Source organism: Komagataella phaffii, chromosome 3 (assembly GCF_000027005.1).
Source record: "Komagataella phaffii GS115 chromosome 3, complete sequence".
Taxonomy (NCBI): Eukaryota; Fungi; Ascomycota; class Pichiomycetes; order Pichiales; family Pichiaceae; genus Komagataella; species Komagataella phaffii.
The window spans coordinates 533,936-550,220 of record NC_012965.1 but is presented as its reverse complement, the minus strand read 5'-3'; the positions used below and the strand labels follow the sequence as shown (position 1 = coordinate 550,220).

General features: G+C 40.0%; 11 protein-coding genes across 11 annotated transcripts; 7 read left to right on the top strand and 4 right to left on the bottom strand.

Annotated features, from left to right (window-relative positions):
- Positions 1-152: 152 nt before the first annotated feature.
- PAS_chr3_0278 (uncharacterized protein) lies at positions 153-1,955 on the bottom strand (the record flags this gene model as incomplete). The annotated part of the gene is made up of 1 exon (XM_002492451.1): positions 153-1,955. The coding sequence occupies one exon, from the start codon at positions 1,953-1,955 to the stop codon at positions 153-155; it is 1,803 nt and encodes a 600-aa protein (XP_002492496.1).
- Positions 1,956-2,688: 733 nt separating this feature from the next.
- PAS_chr3_0277 (6-phosphogluconate dehydrogenase (decarboxylating)) lies at positions 2,689-4,167 on the top strand (the record flags this gene model as incomplete). The annotated part of the gene is made up of 1 exon (XM_002492450.1): positions 2,689-4,167. The coding sequence occupies one exon, from the start codon at positions 2,689-2,691 to the stop codon at positions 4,165-4,167; it is 1,479 nt and encodes a 492-aa protein (XP_002492495.1).
- Positions 4,168-4,683: 516 nt separating this feature from the next.
- PAS_chr3_0276 (Hypothetical protein) lies at positions 4,684-5,844 on the top strand (the record flags this gene model as incomplete). The annotated part of the gene is made up of 1 exon (XM_002492449.1): positions 4,684-5,844. One exon carries the CDS (start codon positions 4,684-4,686, stop codon positions 5,842-5,844), a length of 1,161 nt encoding a protein of 386 aa, XP_002492494.1.
- Positions 5,845-5,850: 6 nt separating this feature from the next.
- PAS_chr3_0275 (uncharacterized protein) lies at positions 5,851-6,993 on the bottom strand (the record flags this gene model as incomplete). Its single annotated transcript, XM_002492448.1, has 1 exon — positions 5,851-6,993. The coding sequence occupies one exon, from the start codon at positions 6,991-6,993 to the stop codon at positions 5,851-5,853; it is 1,143 nt and encodes a 380-aa protein (XP_002492493.1).
- A 185-nt stretch (positions 6,994-7,178) lies between these two features.
- Positions 7,179-7,880, top strand: PAS_chr3_0274 (R-SNARE protein; the record flags this gene model as incomplete). The annotated part of the gene is made up of 2 exons (XM_002492447.1): positions 7,179-7,212; positions 7,270-7,880. The coding sequence occupies 2 exons, from the start codon at positions 7,179-7,181 to the stop codon at positions 7,878-7,880; spliced, it is 645 nt and encodes a 214-aa protein (XP_002492492.1).
- Positions 7,881-8,186: 306 nt separating this feature from the next.
- PAS_chr3_0273 (Non-essential hydrolase involved in mRNA decapping) lies at positions 8,187-9,113 on the top strand (the record flags this gene model as incomplete). Its single annotated transcript, XM_002492446.1, has 1 exon — positions 8,187-9,113. One exon carries the CDS (start codon positions 8,187-8,189, stop codon positions 9,111-9,113), a length of 927 nt encoding a protein of 308 aa, XP_002492491.1.
- A 94-nt stretch (positions 9,114-9,207) lies between these two features.
- PAS_chr3_0272 (Hypothetical protein) lies at positions 9,208-10,065 on the top strand (the record flags this gene model as incomplete). The annotated part of the gene is made up of 1 exon (XM_002492445.1): positions 9,208-10,065. One exon carries the CDS (start codon positions 9,208-9,210, stop codon positions 10,063-10,065), a length of 858 nt encoding a protein of 285 aa, XP_002492490.1.
- Positions 10,066-10,092: 27 nt separating this feature from the next.
- Positions 10,093-11,894, bottom strand: PAS_chr3_0271 (Lysophospholipid acyltransferase; the record flags this gene model as incomplete). The annotated part of the gene is made up of 2 exons (XM_002492444.1): positions 10,093-11,237; positions 11,351-11,894. The coding sequence occupies 2 exons, from the start codon at positions 11,892-11,894 to the stop codon at positions 10,093-10,095; spliced, it is 1,689 nt and encodes a 562-aa protein (XP_002492489.1).
- A 396-nt stretch (positions 11,895-12,290) lies between these two features.
- Positions 12,291-12,854, top strand: PAS_chr3_0270 (Coenzyme Q (ubiquinone) binding protein; the record flags this gene model as incomplete). The annotated part of the gene is made up of 1 exon (XM_002492443.1): positions 12,291-12,854. The coding sequence occupies one exon, from the start codon at positions 12,291-12,293 to the stop codon at positions 12,852-12,854; it is 564 nt and encodes a 187-aa protein (XP_002492488.1).
- A 115-nt stretch (positions 12,855-12,969) lies between these two features.
- On the top strand, positions 12,970-14,561 carry PAS_chr3_0269 (Protein required for sorting proteins to the vacuole; the record flags this gene model as incomplete). The annotated part of the gene is made up of 3 exons (XM_002492442.1): positions 12,970-13,567; positions 13,635-14,379; positions 14,540-14,561. 3 exons carry the CDS (start codon positions 12,970-12,972, stop codon positions 14,559-14,561), a joined length of 1,365 nt encoding a protein of 454 aa, XP_002492487.1.
- Positions 14,562-14,800: 239 nt separating this feature from the next.
- On the bottom strand, positions 14,801-15,907 carry PAS_chr3_0268 (RNA terminal phosphate cyclase-like protein; the record flags this gene model as incomplete). Its single annotated transcript, XM_002492441.1, has 1 exon — positions 14,801-15,907. One exon carries the CDS (start codon positions 15,905-15,907, stop codon positions 14,801-14,803), a length of 1,107 nt encoding a protein of 368 aa, XP_002492486.1.
- Positions 15,908-16,285: the final 378 nt, after the last annotated feature.

Below are 16,285 nucleotides of genomic sequence, written 5' to 3'. Positions count from 1 at the left end.
TGCCAGAATAGAAGTAAGTATGCGAATGTGAAATGGTGACCTTGAAAATGAAAGATCTTTAGCTAAAGCTGATCCTTCTGTCCTGTCTCCGACCCAGAAAGTCACTCCCTACCAGCTAGTGAAAACCTTCATTGCCTAGAGTGCCTATATTTCTAGGTCTTTATTGGGTATAAAGTCCGTAGAATATATGCTTTGATCCCATCTTTCAGTAAAACATCGTACTTTTGTTTTCTTTTGATCATGATTTCGTAAGGTACGTAATCCTCTGTAAGTTCTGTGCATTCCAAGTTCGATTTAGAATTAATCTCTTGTAATTGAGACTCGTTATGTGATTGTCTTTGAACTAGTAGACGGTAAATTTTCCACTGACGTAAAGCCAGTAGTAAGATTACGCCAATAAAGAACGCAAATCCCGAAAAGATTTGAGTGTTCAGGAAAGGATTCGACATGGAAAAATCTCTTATGCCAAGAGCCATGACTTCTGCAATCAAACTCAGACATCCACCAACTATGTTGACGAAACTCCACGCGGCAGGGAATTGAGTTGTAGAAACGGAGTCTGCAGTTAGTACTGCATTCATTACACTGCCAATTCCAATGACAGCTCCAAGTATGAATGAGAAAGGTAGAAGGGCTGCAAATGAACGTACAGGAATCCACCAACCCCAAATGAGAATAGCTACAAAAAGGTTGATCGTTATGGTAAAATTCAAACGGCCGAAGCGATCTGCCATAAGCCCCATGCAGGGCCTTCCTACAATTTGGCCGGTGTTCATTACAGCAGTGAGAATTGATCCCTGTTTGGCTGAAAGCCCACAGATCATTGTTGCAAAAGGAGAAATTGAAAACAAAAGGACAACATAACCAAGGTTTACTATTGCAAACCAGGAAGCAACAAGACAGACTTGCTGTTTCAAAGCTATTCGGAAATTGAAGATAATCTTGCATTGGGCTTTAAGGTCCAGAGAGTTGGTAATTCTAGGACGATGAACTCTAGGCCTAGAAATGATCAAGCCAATGACAGATATGAAGGTTACCACAAAACATACCATCCTCAAAGCCCACCTTTGGTCACCTGCTCGGTCAATTACAGCATTGACGGAAAGGGAAAATAACACACCTCCAAAACCGCTTCCCGCTACAGCGATAGACATTGCATATGCCCTGTTTTTCATAAAATATTCCGGAATGAGAGTCGACACAGGGACAAACAAAAATGAGGCCGACAGACCGACACAGACTCCCTGACTTAGGTACAAATGCCATATAGTCTTAGCATAGCTTGCGGTAAACCATCCAGTAAATTGGACAACGATTCCAAAGATGACTGCCGGGTAATAACCGAATGTCCGTTGCAAGATCATAGCAACCGGAGCTAAAACCTGAGCTAAAAAAATAACCATTCCACCGATCAAAGCAAAATCATATGGAGTTGCACCCGAGAAGATATGATTAGTCAAATAGTAGTTTAGAAAAACTCCATATGCAGCATTGGCACCCCAAGTTGACATGACAAACAGACAAGCACCGGTGACAGTCAACCACGCAGTGATTCCCCCATCTGGTGGTTGGTCAATTACATTTTTTTCTGGCGTTTCGGAGATTAGTGAAATCTTCTCGGCTGAGTCATCATCACATTCATGTGCCCCAGTTTTAACCTTATGCACGGCTAAATCGACGGCCTCCATTATGGTAGAATCATCAATTGGAATGACCCTATCGTTGCTATACAGACTCGTAGCCCCATTTCTTGTTTGTTGGTTTTCGTCGTCAATTGCCTCCAAAATTGAAGAGATGGCACTTCGTCGCGTGGGTTCCTGGGAAATATTTTGAAGTGGAACATCGTTGAAATAAGGCAGTATATCATGCTGATTCTCAGCATTGGAGTCAGTAGCTTCAAGTGAATCTATACTGTATGAGTCGGAAGAGGATTTCCGGCTCGTTTTTGTCTTCATTTTGTTATTAGAAGGAATGATAACGTTGGGAAACCGGAGGTTGGAGATTTTGTATATATAAAACTTTCTTGGAGCTTATTAATAAATGCGGGATGCAGTAAACTTGCATATATCTATTGTAACACTTTTGCAATAGCTGCATGCCTTGACTCATCATTCAGTATCGTGTGAAAACCAATGATACATCCGTACATTCAAACTACAACCTTCCTCATTAGTAATTCTTTTTGAATTTTTCGGAACCCGAAGCTCCGCCTATCCCCCCAACTAACACATCTTCCAATTTGGGTGGGAGAACACCTAGCAACATCACGATCATTGCGCGAACGTTCGCACTGTATTTTTTTCTCCCAAACACCCAACTTCTAGGCCAAATATCCACTTCTCGGGGTTCTATTCACCCATTTAATTGTTGGCCTTAAAAGTCAATTGAGTTCCAATCATAGTCCCTAGTTGATTGCTTGTAGCAAATGCCACAACAGTAGGCATTTACGTCCTCACAGTCTCTTCCCTTGTCCCTCATTGATACCTCTTTATTCTCCCCCACCACCATACACTACCTTCCTCGCACCCCTGTCATCACAACCGCAATATAATCGATGCGCGGTTTCTTGCCTAATCCATCGTCCAACAGAGAGGTCGCTCTCCTTATATATATAGTTGATCCCCCTTTTTTTCTACCCTTGCAATTTTTTTTTTGGGACCAAAGAAAAGAAACAAGACTGATACAAATATGGTTGAAGCAACAGGAGATATTGGCCTTATTGGATTGGCCGTCATGGGTCAAAACCTGATTTTGAACGCCGCTGATCACGGTTTCACCGTCGTCGCTTACAACAGAACCGTGCAGAAAGTCGACCATTTTTTGGCCAACGAAGCCAAGGGAAAATCAATCATCGGTGCTCACTCCATTGAGGAATTGGTTGCCAATTTGAAGAGACCTAGAAGAATCATAATATTGGTCAAGGCTGGTAATCCCGTTGATGCCTTCATCCAACAATTGCTACCTCACTTGGACCAAGGAGATATCATCATTGATGGTGGTAACTCCCATTTCCCTGACACCAACCGTCGTTACGAGGAATTAAAGCAGAAAGGTATCCATTTTGTTGGATCCGGTGTCTCTGGAGGTGAGGAAGGTGCCAGATATGGTCCTTCTTTGATGCCAGGTGGTGCTAAAGAGGCATGGCCACACATCAAGGAAATCTTTCAATCTATTGCAGCCAAAACTGATGGTGAGCCATGCTGTGACTGGGTTGGTGATGCCGGTGCAGGCCATTATGTCAAGATGGTCCACAATGGTATCGAATACGGTGACATGCAATTGATTTGTGAAGCCTACGACTTGTTGAAGCGTGTTGCCCGTCTGCCAGACAGTGAGATCTCTAAGGTATTTGCCAAGTGGAATAAGGGAGTCTTGGACTCTTTCTTGGTCGAGATTACCAGAGATATTTTGGCTTACAACGACGATGATGGAAAGCCACTTGTTGAGAAGATTCTGGACTCTGCTGGTCAAAAGGGTACCGGTAAGTGGACCGCTATCAACGCTTTGGACCTTGGTATGCCAGTTACCTTGATCGGTGAGGCCGTCTTTGCCAGATGCTTGTCAGCAATCAAGGACGAGAGAGTCAGAGCTTCTAAGATCCTCTCTGGTCCTTCTGTTCCTGAGAACGCTATTACTGATAAAGCCAAGTTCATTGACGACTTAGAACAGGCTTTGTACGCTTCCAAGATTATTTCCTACGCCCAAGGTTTCCAATTGATCAGAGAGGCTGCCAAGGAGTACAAATGGGACTTAAACTTCCCATCCATTGCTCTTATGTGGAGAGGTGGATGTATCATCAGATCCGTTTTCTTGGGTGAGATCACTGCTGCTTACCGTGAGAACCCAGACTTGGAGAATTTGCTGTTCCACCCATTCTTCAACAATGCCATTTCTAAGGCTCAAAGCGGATGGAGAGCAACTTTGGGTAAGGCTATTGAGTTTGGTATTCCAACCCCTGCCTTCTCCACTGCTCTGTCTTTCTATGACGGTTACAGATCGGAGAAGCTTCCAGCCAACTTGTTGCAAGCTCAAAGAGATTACTTCGGTGCCCACACTTTCAAGGTTCTTCCAGAAGAGGCAAATGAGAGACTCAAAGTTGGTGACTGGATCCACATCAACTGGACTGGAAAGGGAGGTAATGTTTCTGCCAGTACCTACGATGCTTAATTTGCCTGATAGCTAAGGTAATTATGTATTTAGAAATTATCACTAAGTGTCAATGATTGTAGGTTGGTCTAATTGAGCATAGTTCAATGGATTTATGTAAAAGAGAGCTTTGAGAAAACAAAACGTGAATATTGAAACGCATGAATGTTGAAGGGGTTTGGGTTGACACCGTAAATTAAGTGAAGACAGAAGGTTTGAGAATGATAATGGTTCAAAATTATTAAGCACAGCCATATATTTTGCTGTGTTGATTCAAGGTCAAGCTTCGTTCCTCATGGCCCAATGGTCAAGGCGTCTGGCTACGATTAGCCAACTTCGAGTAAACTTGAGGTAATAGGAAACCAGAAGATTCCAGGTTCGACTCCTGGTGGGGAAGCTTTTTTTTCCCCCTTTTTTTTTATCTCAGTTACTGATAATCTATATAAACTGATTGACCCTGGATAGTTTATTTTATTTAAGAAACGCTACCACAATTGTTCACTAAAGACGTTGTCAGATCACACACAACGGCGGTTAATGATTCCTGACACTTGGTCCAAATGGTATGATAGGGACACTGGTATTGATTATCTGTACGGGCTAAAATCCAAGAAGCCCGATACTGCGAAGCAAGACAACAAGGATCCACTTCTGACGTTTATCTTGACCAACATCAGACAGACATGGATGCTTGAGATCAACAATTTGAAGGATTTCATAGAACTTTCAGGGAATAATGGAGTGGAAGTTTCTAGTGTCGATGACCTTTACAAAACAATGTTGTTTTTAGATCAAAATATATCCCAATTAGACTCCAAGATTGCTCAAGTGGGGTTCTTATACCCAAAAAATGGACGATCAATGTTTCAATTAACCAATATATCAGAGTCAATGCCAAAGAAGGAAACCTTCAAGTGGGTTTTCCCACTAAATCTCGTAAGCGATGCAACTTCATTGGCTATTTCCCAAGGTATTAACTTTCAAGTGTTTAAAGCGTTATCAATTGAAAGATTTCAAAGAAATTATATCCTACATGAAATAGAAAAAAAGGACAAGCTGATTTCAAAGTTATTGGATTCCGTTCTGGAGACTTATAGTTTTTCCTCTGGCAATGGAGAAAGCTCGGCAGAGAACTCTCTTCAGGAGAAGAATAAGATACTGAATAACAAGACACTGACAAAAATAATACCAGAGGGTCATAGTTTAAGACAGTCATTATTGAAATTTGATCCAGCAACACTACAGGGTCAGGATCCATATAAGAATACCTGTATCTGGGATCTTATAGGAGAATTGCTAAAAGAGAGAGATAATTGGAGGCATAGCAATGAATACAGTGTCTCAAGGACAGTAACCGAATCAATAGAAAAGAGAGACAAGAATGATAACAACAACAATAACAGTTTCTACCATGAATATATGGAAGTGGACGAATCTCCGAAGAATAAGAAGCATATTGAATCACAGTTTGAAAAGAACCCAAAGAAACGGAAATTCGGTAAAGTGTCTGCTTCTGTTCCAGTGCTACATGAAGCAAATCATGATAAGGTCAATATGTTTGGTAAGGACAGTAATGTAAATGTTGAAGATGTAAATGCTGAAATCTATAAACCAAAGAGGAGAAAATTTGGTGTCATTAAATCCCTCAAAAGAAAGTTGGACTCATCTTCTGAAGTTGCCATCAAATCTCAAAAATAATGCGCTTTAAAACCGACTGGATATGGCCAGCCATCTCGCAGTTAGTTGAGACAAAGCTTTCTTTTGAGAGGGTTCTCGTGCCTGGTACAGACAGGTGAGTAATTCGCACCAGAACTCTACAAATTCCCGAAACTCGGGAGCATCAGATGGAGGAGTTTTGAAAAACTTCTGTTTTGTTGCTGAGTTTCTTTGAAACATTTTGGAATCAATCAGTCGACTCCTCTTAAAGAGGTGAAAAAATGTGGATACCCCGTACCTGGAAATCAGATCGAAACAATCACTCAATTCCACAATATTTTTCTTTTCGTATCCAGTAAATTCTAAATCATCCCCGTACTCCTGTATCATTAAGGCGTCCAAGGAATCAAGTGCTACCATTTTAATTTCGGAGTAGACAGTTGCAATGGCGTCTTCTATAGAAGTCTTGTCAGCTGGTTGTACTGTGGGTTCATAGTCAATGATTTCGTGATCATCATTATTGACGTCTAATAGTCCTCTATTCTGTAGCTCTTGAAATGTCGTAGACAGTATCAGTTCTGCAGTCATACCGGTGCGATAAGAAACTGTCAGTACTTGATTTGTGAGAGCCATATTACACAAGTTCTTATCATTTGACAAGAGAACAACCAAACTAGATCGGTACTCGCTCTGGAGATACAAGGCACAATCTAAAATGGAAGCGTCTGGAGTCAAATCTCGTTCTATTCTTTGGTACAGTTTTTGGCCCTTGACGATAGGATCATTGCTGGCCAAATGGGTATAAATCCAGTCTACTGCCGACCTAGCAAGCATGCCCACATTGAATCCATCTTCCTTTCTACTACTAGACTTTAAACCGTCTAGTTCTGTTATAGTTGTTATGGGGATCACAACCTTTAAGTGTGTCATCATTTGCTCATTGGTGAGGGCGATATTGTGAATTTGTGATAACAGTTTGAGATGAGATAGAACAAAGTTGGTGTCAGCTACGAACAAAATGGAGTGCTCGTATGTATCATCTTTACTTTGCTTGTATCTAGAGTCCAAATCATTTTCAATGCTGAGTACAAAATCATTGGTTAATTTCTGGTTGTTAACGTAATTGGTGATAATCTGAAGTTCCGATCCATCTTCAATGTCCATAAAATCTGACTGGTCTTGCTGATTCATAGTAGCAATCACAGAACCATCGCTTTGTGACAATGGAGTTAAGCTTTGTAGGATAATAATAGTGAAGCTACTAGGGAAAAAATAATGCTCGCGCTGGGAGGCATCGATGGTGTCTTCGTCTGAGGTGGGCCCTACGCTCGCTTATTCAATCTGTCAACCTGTGTACACCTCATCTCCAAACAGTAATGGTAAAGTCCACCTTGATCTTTAGAAACGATGGTAAGTTGCAGTCCATGGAGTTTTTAGCACGTTAAATGAAATCACTAACTTATTAAGGCCTTCCTTTGTCAGCCACGGTGGATGATGACCAGACCCAAAATCTGACAGAACAAAAGAACCAAGCCAAAGCCATAGTAAACAAGGTTAACTCAAATTCTGCTACGGAGGCCAGCATCAGAAGTGGAAATTACACCATTCATTATCTCCTTAGAGAATCTATTGTATTCTTGGTGATCGTGGACAAGTCTTTTTCAAGAAACCTTGCATTTGCATATTTGCAAGAGATTGCCAATGAATTTATCAACTCCCACGGGAACGCAGCATTAAGATCCGACACAAGACCATACCAGTTTGTGTCGTTTGACTCGTTTATGAGCAAGACCAAGAAATTGTACCAAGATTCCCGAACCCAATCGAACTTGGATCATTTGAATAATGAGCTTAGTGACGTGAAGCGCATTATGACTAAGAATATTGAAGATCTTTTATACCGTGGAGAGTCTTTGGATGATATGTCTGATCTCTCATACAATTTGAGAGCTGAATCAAAAAAGTATAGAAAAGCAGCTCGAAGAATCAATTTGGAGGCTCTGATAAAACAGTACGTTCCGGTTGCAATGGTGGGGATTTTCTTCGTATTTATAATATGGTGGATATTCTTGCGCTGAAGCAAGATCATTGTTGATTACTAGGTGGAAAAAAATGAGAGAACGTTTCACCAAGAGAGCATCGGGCCATTCTTGATCAATAGCCAAAAGCACGTTGCCTGCTGCACACACAAACGATAGCGGATATATTTAATAGTCTTTTCACCTTACATCCATGAATTTATGTACTTTTAGTCTTCACTAGACTCCTCTCCTCTCTTTATCGTGTTCCGTACGATGCTTAAATACTCGTTTACGTAATGGTGATCCTGCTTAAGCGAGAACTTACCTCAAAATTTATTCTTATCCTCAATCACCACCGCACAAATGCCCCCCATAAGGGATCTTTTGCCAGGTTTCGAGTTTGAAAAGATCCTCAATTCGGATCCACAGACAAAGTCTATTGTATTGCTTGGAAAAATTGATGAACAAAACGCAATCGTATCATTAGAGAAGTCACATTTCCAATTCAACGATCTCCAACTAAATTCACTCTTTGAATCCGATAATGGTGTCATTGGCCAGCGGATCAGAGACATAAACATAAATGACGTCTATCATTGGGGAATGTGTCTTGTGGACCAAGACTTAGAAACGGCTCCTTCTGCAAAGATCAACGTAATTTACCCTGCAACTGAAACGCACTTGAAAAAGTACGCTGCCCAGCAGTACCACTTGATAAAAGAAACTCCAGAAGCATATCAACGAATTGTGGAGCCTTACATTAAAACAATGAAGGGAGATCGTATCCAGTGGGTTCGTAACATCCTCTTCAACAACTACGAAGCTGATAAAATCCTACTTAGAGATCCTGATCCAAAAACTGGATTCGTTGTATTACCGGACATGAAATGGGATGGGGATACGTTAGACTCTCTATACTGTGTTTGCATAGTTAACAGGGGAGATATTTCTTCTGTCAGAGATCTAAATCATTCCCATGTTCCTTGGCTCAAAGAACTGAACACATCCCTCCGACAAACAATCTCTAAACGATACAACATTCCAAGAACCCAGTTGAGACTTTTTGTCCACTACCAGCCATCATATTATCACTTCCATATTCACATTGTGAACATTAGACATCCAGGGTTGGGAGACAGTATTGCTGCAGGGAAGGCAATTTTACTAGAAGATATCATTGAAAATTTGGACTCAGGCGAATCTAAAAGCTACGTTTCCAAGACTCTTCACTATGTACTCGGAGAAAACCATAATTTGTGGAATTTGGGTCTGAAGGACCATACTGTTTGAATAGTTCTTATATAAGCACCAACATTTCCCGCGATTCACATCCTTCCTACCCCATCCCATTCTTCAAATAGTATTCTAGTGTATCACTTGGAAAATGAACACCGGCACTCCATCCCAGTCGTCAGCTGGCTCATGGTCTGCGCACGCAACAGGATCACTGACGAATTCTAAAGTCAATGAAAATCGAAGTGAAAAAATATTTCAACAACTTGATAACCTAGAACAGGATCTATCCAAATTGGTCACTTCAATCAATAGATTCCAACCGTCCAAGGAAGCTGCACATAGACTCGTCTCAGACGTGGATGAACTTAATTACACAATAGATGATCTTTTATACATTCATGACAAGCGCCGGAGTCAAGTTTTGAACCAAGAAGTCGAAAACAGACATTTAAATAAGAGCATGATAAACATTATGATAGGGCTGACTGAATGCCGTAAAGAACTCAAGAAATTGCCAAATCTAACAGAAGAACAACTAGAGAAAGTGTACACAGAGAAGTTGAAAAGAGAGATGAATGATGGTGATGTCGATATGGACGCTCCTATTAAGCCACTACCCTCAGCCGAAGAGAATCTAAAAGATGTGGAAACGTTACTAGAATATGCTATGAAATTATCCAAATTTTCCAAGATTCCTGCTAGTGTAGACCCAAACACTCTAAACCCCAGAAATTTCATTTGGCCTGGCGAAGACTCTATGCGTAGAGGAATGTTAGCATTGGCATCGATACACCATGAACGTTTAATTGAAACCCTAAATGAATCCACAATTAACCCAGGAGGAGAATCAACTATAAACAACGAACAAGAAGTTGCAGAAACTCCTAGTCCTTCTAAAAGCACTAAGGAACATAATAACACCACTACAAAGGGGCCCAACCAAGAGACTGATGCTCAAGCTGCCATCGATGGTTTAGATTTGTTCGACTCAGACGAGGATTTATAGTCTGCGAAAGATCATAATTCGAAAACATTAGTCATTTTTGAAAGATCGAATGTTCCCCATGACTTTACCGATATCCTTGCTCAAGGAGTCCAGAGCTTCATAGAGAGCTTGCTTTTCTTCATTCTCAATCAACGAGAAGTCTTTTGAGGAACGGAGCTTCTGTAGCTCGTCAATCTTGTTCATTAATTCATCATAATCTTCCTTAGAAAAGTCAATTTCAGGAAGAATAATTGGTTGGTTAAGCTCTTCTTGATTGTCATATTCAGGAATAAGAGAAGCATCTGATGCATTGGGATGCACGGTGATGGTGTCTTTCTTTGGTGCAGATATAGTTTCAGATTCTCCTTTACTCTTGAGATGGTACTTTCTCAAAAATCCTGTGACACTTCTGGAAAATGGGCCCTTGAATGCAAATAATATTATTCCGATGGCGATGTGAGGAAAGAAATATACTGAGCTCCAAACTTTGATGGATTTCTTGAACTCAAGGATGACGAATGGTTGAACCAAGTATCCAAAAGCTAGATGAGTAACAGTCCAACTAACGATATCATACAAGGTTTTATATCTAGTGACAGGTTCAGCATCTTTAGTGGTAAATATTGGTCGGATATTTCTTCTAAAGATTTTTCCTATCGTTTGATAAAAAGCTCCCGATACAAAGCTCAGGTAGTATCCTGGTTTTGTGCCATGCCAGAAAGCGGAAGTAGCAAAGGTTAACAGAGTAGATAGAAACCCTGGTTTGTTGTTCTTGGCACTTCTCAAATAGATGAAATTCTTTAGCCACTTATTAGTATTCATGTTCCAAGCTTCCAGACATGTGCGGACGTTTTGACCAGTTTCGAATTCCCAGGGAGCTATATTCTGCACTCGGTTCCAATAGAACTTGCCTGTCGAGGCATCGTAACCATTATAACCAATTCCAACAAGAATACAGCACCCTTCAGATATCAACCAAACTGCATAGTACTTCAACCGATAGGTGAATCCTAGTATCGTGAGCACGATACCTTTGACTATCAGAGGCTTTTGTTGGTATTCTACCGTGAATAAATAATCAGTTGTGATGTAGTTGAGGGATGTAATCCAAATTGCGGCCCAAGCAGCACCTTGGACTACTTTAGCAAAAGCAATTCGGCCACTTTTTGGGATCATTCTCTTTCTTCTTTTTCCTGGGCGTTTTGTATCAGGAACATCACTAAACAATTCGGTGTTGATAAAATTTTGGTAATCAGAGTAGTCAAAACTGGGACCCGTTAGCAAACTTGGAAAAAAAAAGCATAACCCAGAAAGCTTAATATTGAGGGATGTTCGACAACGACTCTTGATCTCTGGTATGTATTCAATTTCTCTTGGAAAGCTTTGGGATCACGTTTCAAGAGTTTCCCATCACGGTATGACCAAGCGAATGAAGAGAGCTTCATTACAAGTACCATTTGAGCACCTGTGATGTCAATCTTTGTTGGATCATACTCTGCTTGCCAAAATTGCGCCTTTAAATGATTGATACACAAATGACCCATGAGAAATGCTAGGTTGAACCATGGCATCAAATCCGATTTCAGATATTTGGTAATGAGGTATGTAAAAGTGGTGCTAATCAGGAGGGTAACAAATCCTCCTTTGAGTTCCAAAATGATAAAAATGTAAAAGAAGGACACCCCAATGACCACTAGATTCTTCAGGGTATATTTGTTGTCAGGAAGTCGTTTGAAGAGGGCACTCAGTGGGAAACTTAAGAGCAAACACATGACAATCTTTGTGGATTCTTCATCCAGACCAGTCGAATAGGCCATGTATCGAATCTGGTCCTGCACCCACTGAACCATGATAGTTTAGTTGCAATGATATACTTGGGTTGCACTGAAAGGGAAGGGAGAGATGCTTGGATTTAGGATCTCTAATTTCGAGAGTAATGATTATGTAAAACTAATAATGGGGATGCAATTGTGTCAGACGTAAATGAAAGCGCTCAATTGCTGAAACGGAAAGGTTCTCAATTGCAATAGGGAACTTTTGGCACTTGGCTGTATCCTGCCTATCAAGATCATGAGCAAGGCAACCCTTTGCCAAGGTTGCTTCTGGAATCATCCACCTCTCCCCCACCTTTGCCTCGAAATTTATCAATCATCGCCTAGGTACTCAGTATACAATCTTTGGAATTATTTTACTGAAGAAGCTCTTAGCACACTGTAGGTAATATTCAAGTCTTAACGGTTCAGAAAATGATGGCGAAGAGGTCTAGAATCCAGCATTTCAAAAGTATTTCATGGGTGAGTTCTAGAACGTTTTTGAACTTGGGCCGTTTAGCACAAAACTCTGAACTGAAAGGAAATGGACAGCAATACGTGGTTAAAAAAACGTTTCATCAGCCTAAAAGCGTTGTTTACAATGTTATTTCCAACGTCGACAAGTATCACGAGTTTATACCCTATTGTGAAGCAAGCTTTATCAACTCAAGAGACACCAAAGGTGAGCCTACAGAAGCGGGACTAACCGTTGGCTTCAAGTCATTTGACGAGACATTTCTCTGTACATTAGAATGTCAAAAGGACAAACAAGTCATTGCCAAGTCAATCACCCATTCCTTATTTCATAACCTTCTCACTGAGTGGAATGTCACCGAAGCTAGTTCCTCCAAGACAAACGTTGAATTGATCCTCAGCTATGAATTCAAAAGCGATCTCTACAACCAAGTCAGCGCATTATTTGCATCAAAAGTCACTTCAATCATGATAAAGGCATTTGAAAAGAGAGCCTATACTGAGCACAAACAATTTTGTAAATAGAGACATTAGAAACAGCTCCGGAGCTTACGTAATACACGAATCATATATATCCACAACCTCCAAACATCTAAAAGTATCCTCCGTATAGACAAAAACCAGCACATACTAAGTATCCATGTCAGATAGCTTGTTTGGTTCGAACATTTTGGAGTCAGAGGATCCTTGGGCAGAGCCAGGGGCATTCTCTAGTAACAAACTAAATTCAAGTGAATTTAAGCCAGATTGGCATCCAAGTGGTACCGCCGACTTGCAAACAGCTGAGGATCCCTTAGTTGATCCGTTTAAGCAGGAGGATGTCTTTATTAAATCAACTTTTGAAGAACCTACTAGTAGTAGATCCATAGAAGCTGTTAAATCAGCTGAAATTGACTCGGAACTGGGCGAAGCAGATGTTGAAATTCCCAATCTTTGGAGTGATACCGTCCAGGAGTTTAATCCACTATCACCACATAACAACTCCAGCAATCATATGGTCACAGTGAAAGAAATCCCAGAAAAACAAGGGTTGCTCTTTAAACACATCAATTACTTGGTAACTCATAATATCAAATTTTCTGGTGAATATTTAAAGCATGCTGAGCAAAGTACCCAAAACAAAAAAGGTGAATTCAAGGTGATTCGACGATATAGTGATTTCAGTTGGCTATTGGAAATCCTCTTGAAAAAATACCCATTTAGAATGATCCCAGATCTTCCTCCCAAAAAATTTAGCAGTGAGTATTTTCTTTTCTTTTGATTCATTTGTTTTATAAACCTGGTCCAAATACTAATTATCTATAGTAGGCGCTACGTCATCTTCGAACGATTCTCTGTTTTTACAAAAAAGAAGAAGGGGTTTGCAAAGATTCCTAAACCAGATTATTCATCATCCTGTTTTGATTAAGGAGCCGCTAGTGATAATGTTCTTGACTGTGCCTAATGATTTTACAAACTGGAAGAAAATTGCAAACATTGACACTAGTGACGAGTTTGAAGGAGTTAAAGTAAGAATTCCTACGCGTTTCAGATTGACTCTTGACAAACTGTATCTGAATGACGAGGCTCAAGAAAGTCAAGAAGAGTATGAGGAGGATCGTGCCGGGGCCGCAGCCAATGAGCATGCTATCAATTTACAGACAACTTTCAAGAATATTGAGCACGTTTGGGAAGAGAATCCAACTAATTATCACAATAAAGACTTCATGGATAATATCAACCTAATCACAGTAAACTTGGGCAAAATACATGAAATCTGGACTAAACTTTGTATTCTCGTTGAAAGGTCTGAAAGAAGAGAGCATGCTCTAGCTTTGGATAAAGCTAAGTTTGGTGATTTTCTGGGAATTTTCATCAAACACAACCATACAGTTTATGATTTGAATAATCTTGCCAATCCAAAAATCATCAAACATCAACGTCCGAACGAAGAACAACAGAATCTGGGAATCATAAACAACATCCTACTTTCAGTGACCAACTTAACCAAAAAATCAAAAGAACTAAAAGATGAGGAGGTAAAGATTATTGGCTCTGATATTTTGGAGTCGTTTAAAAACTATCAAGATTATATTACTTCTTTACATTTCCTTTTTGACAGGTTGAAGGAGTACCATCAAATATCTTCCAGAGATGTGTCATTCCTACTCTCAAGAATAGAAAAATCTAATACAAGGTTACTACAGATTAAATCAAAATCAGATGTGAAGGGCTCAGATGTTGACAGGCTAATCACTAACATACAAGTGTCTCATGATGAAATTCTTAAGATAATAACTCGTATTATCCTCATCAAAAAGTGTGTCATGAATGAGTACAAAATGTTCCAGACTACTAAATATCTTGTCTCCGAGATTTTGCAAGATTTCTTCATGAAAAGAGTGAAATACAGTGACTTGCAGCATGAAGCGTTGGTGAAGTGTTTTCACGATCTACAGGATCTTCCTTTGAAATAGATACTATTAGATTATTTATGCTACTTTTTTGGAAGTGTTAGTAAAGCCAACACCTTTTACCGTGGCCACCAAATAATCTTCTTCAGCTTCTTCAGGGCTGGGCTTGAAAAGGAATTGAGTGTTAAAAACACTTTTGATATCTCTTAACATGGTAACCAATTTAGCATCGATTTGACTTTTGTGGACTTTCAATCTACCAATATCTTCCTTTCCAATCGTCATATACGTCAAAGCCAATGGTAATTGATTCCTTCCTATCACTCCACTGTTTTCCAAAAGTTCCAAGAATTTATAACTGGTGGCTTCACCGATATCTTCTGGCGTTTCTCTGGCCAAACCTATATCTTCGATGCAATATCTCCAGTTCTTTCCCTTTTTAGATTCAGAAAATAATGTCAACCCAAAACCAGGAGATTTTCCGGAAGTTTCACCCCTCCATACATCCGTTGTGATATTGACTTCACATCCAATGGTGTTTCGTAACACATCTCTTACAGAGCTCACAATTCTATTGACGATACTGGGACTGACTCTCGTACAGTAGGCGATACCTCTGATAGACGAGATTTTGTTGATTTCTAAAGCATGAATCGTTATTGGCTGGGCTATTAAAGAGTTGCAGAGGAGATGTACTTCACCACCTCCTAGTGGTGGAGATCCTCTTTTCAATGTGTGTATACTGCACTCTCTGACTCCAAAGTTCTCCATCACGGGCAAGAAACCCCATTTCAATAGATCGACTCCAACATCTTCTTTTGACGAAGTTATACCTTTAAATACAATAGAGAATTTTTCCTTAGAAAATGGGGCCAGAAATAGCATGTACTCAATGAAATATCCCACTGGCTTGCTAACCGGACAATCATGGGTTAATACCCCCCCTATAATTATTCCGGGTCTGTATATAACTGTGGTACCTGTGTAGGAAATCTCTATAACTGAACCGTTTGTGACTTTTTCTAAGAGCCTTAGGAATGAAACTTCATAATCTTTGAGACCAGGATTCAATTCATGTGACCGTATCTTTTCAATTTTGATTGGTTTTCCAGCTAGAGTGGAAAGTATGAGCCGTAACCTAAAATTTTCATGGTCCTGAAAAGTGATTATTTGTCCCTTAGCCATGGTGTATGCTGGAAGTGGGGATTAGGAGCTAGGTTTTATGTGATATTTTTTTTTTCTGATAAACTTTTATTCTGAAATATATGATTACATAATGCTTACATAATATCAAATTTGAGAAGGGAACGGATGTGTCAAATGAACATTTACAGTGGATTGAAAACAGATCAGTTATTCTATCAAGTATAGAAGTTTGGATCACAATGAAAACCCTTATGGGTGTTATCTCTTTGCCCGTCTTTTGTGTATATTGCTGATTCTGCCTTAAGGTGAAAAAATTACCCGGCCCAAATGGATCGCTCTCGAAAGCTACAAAGAATCAAAATCTTTCGTTTATACTTTGTTACGTAAACAGCCATCAAGAGTTGATTTGAACAACAA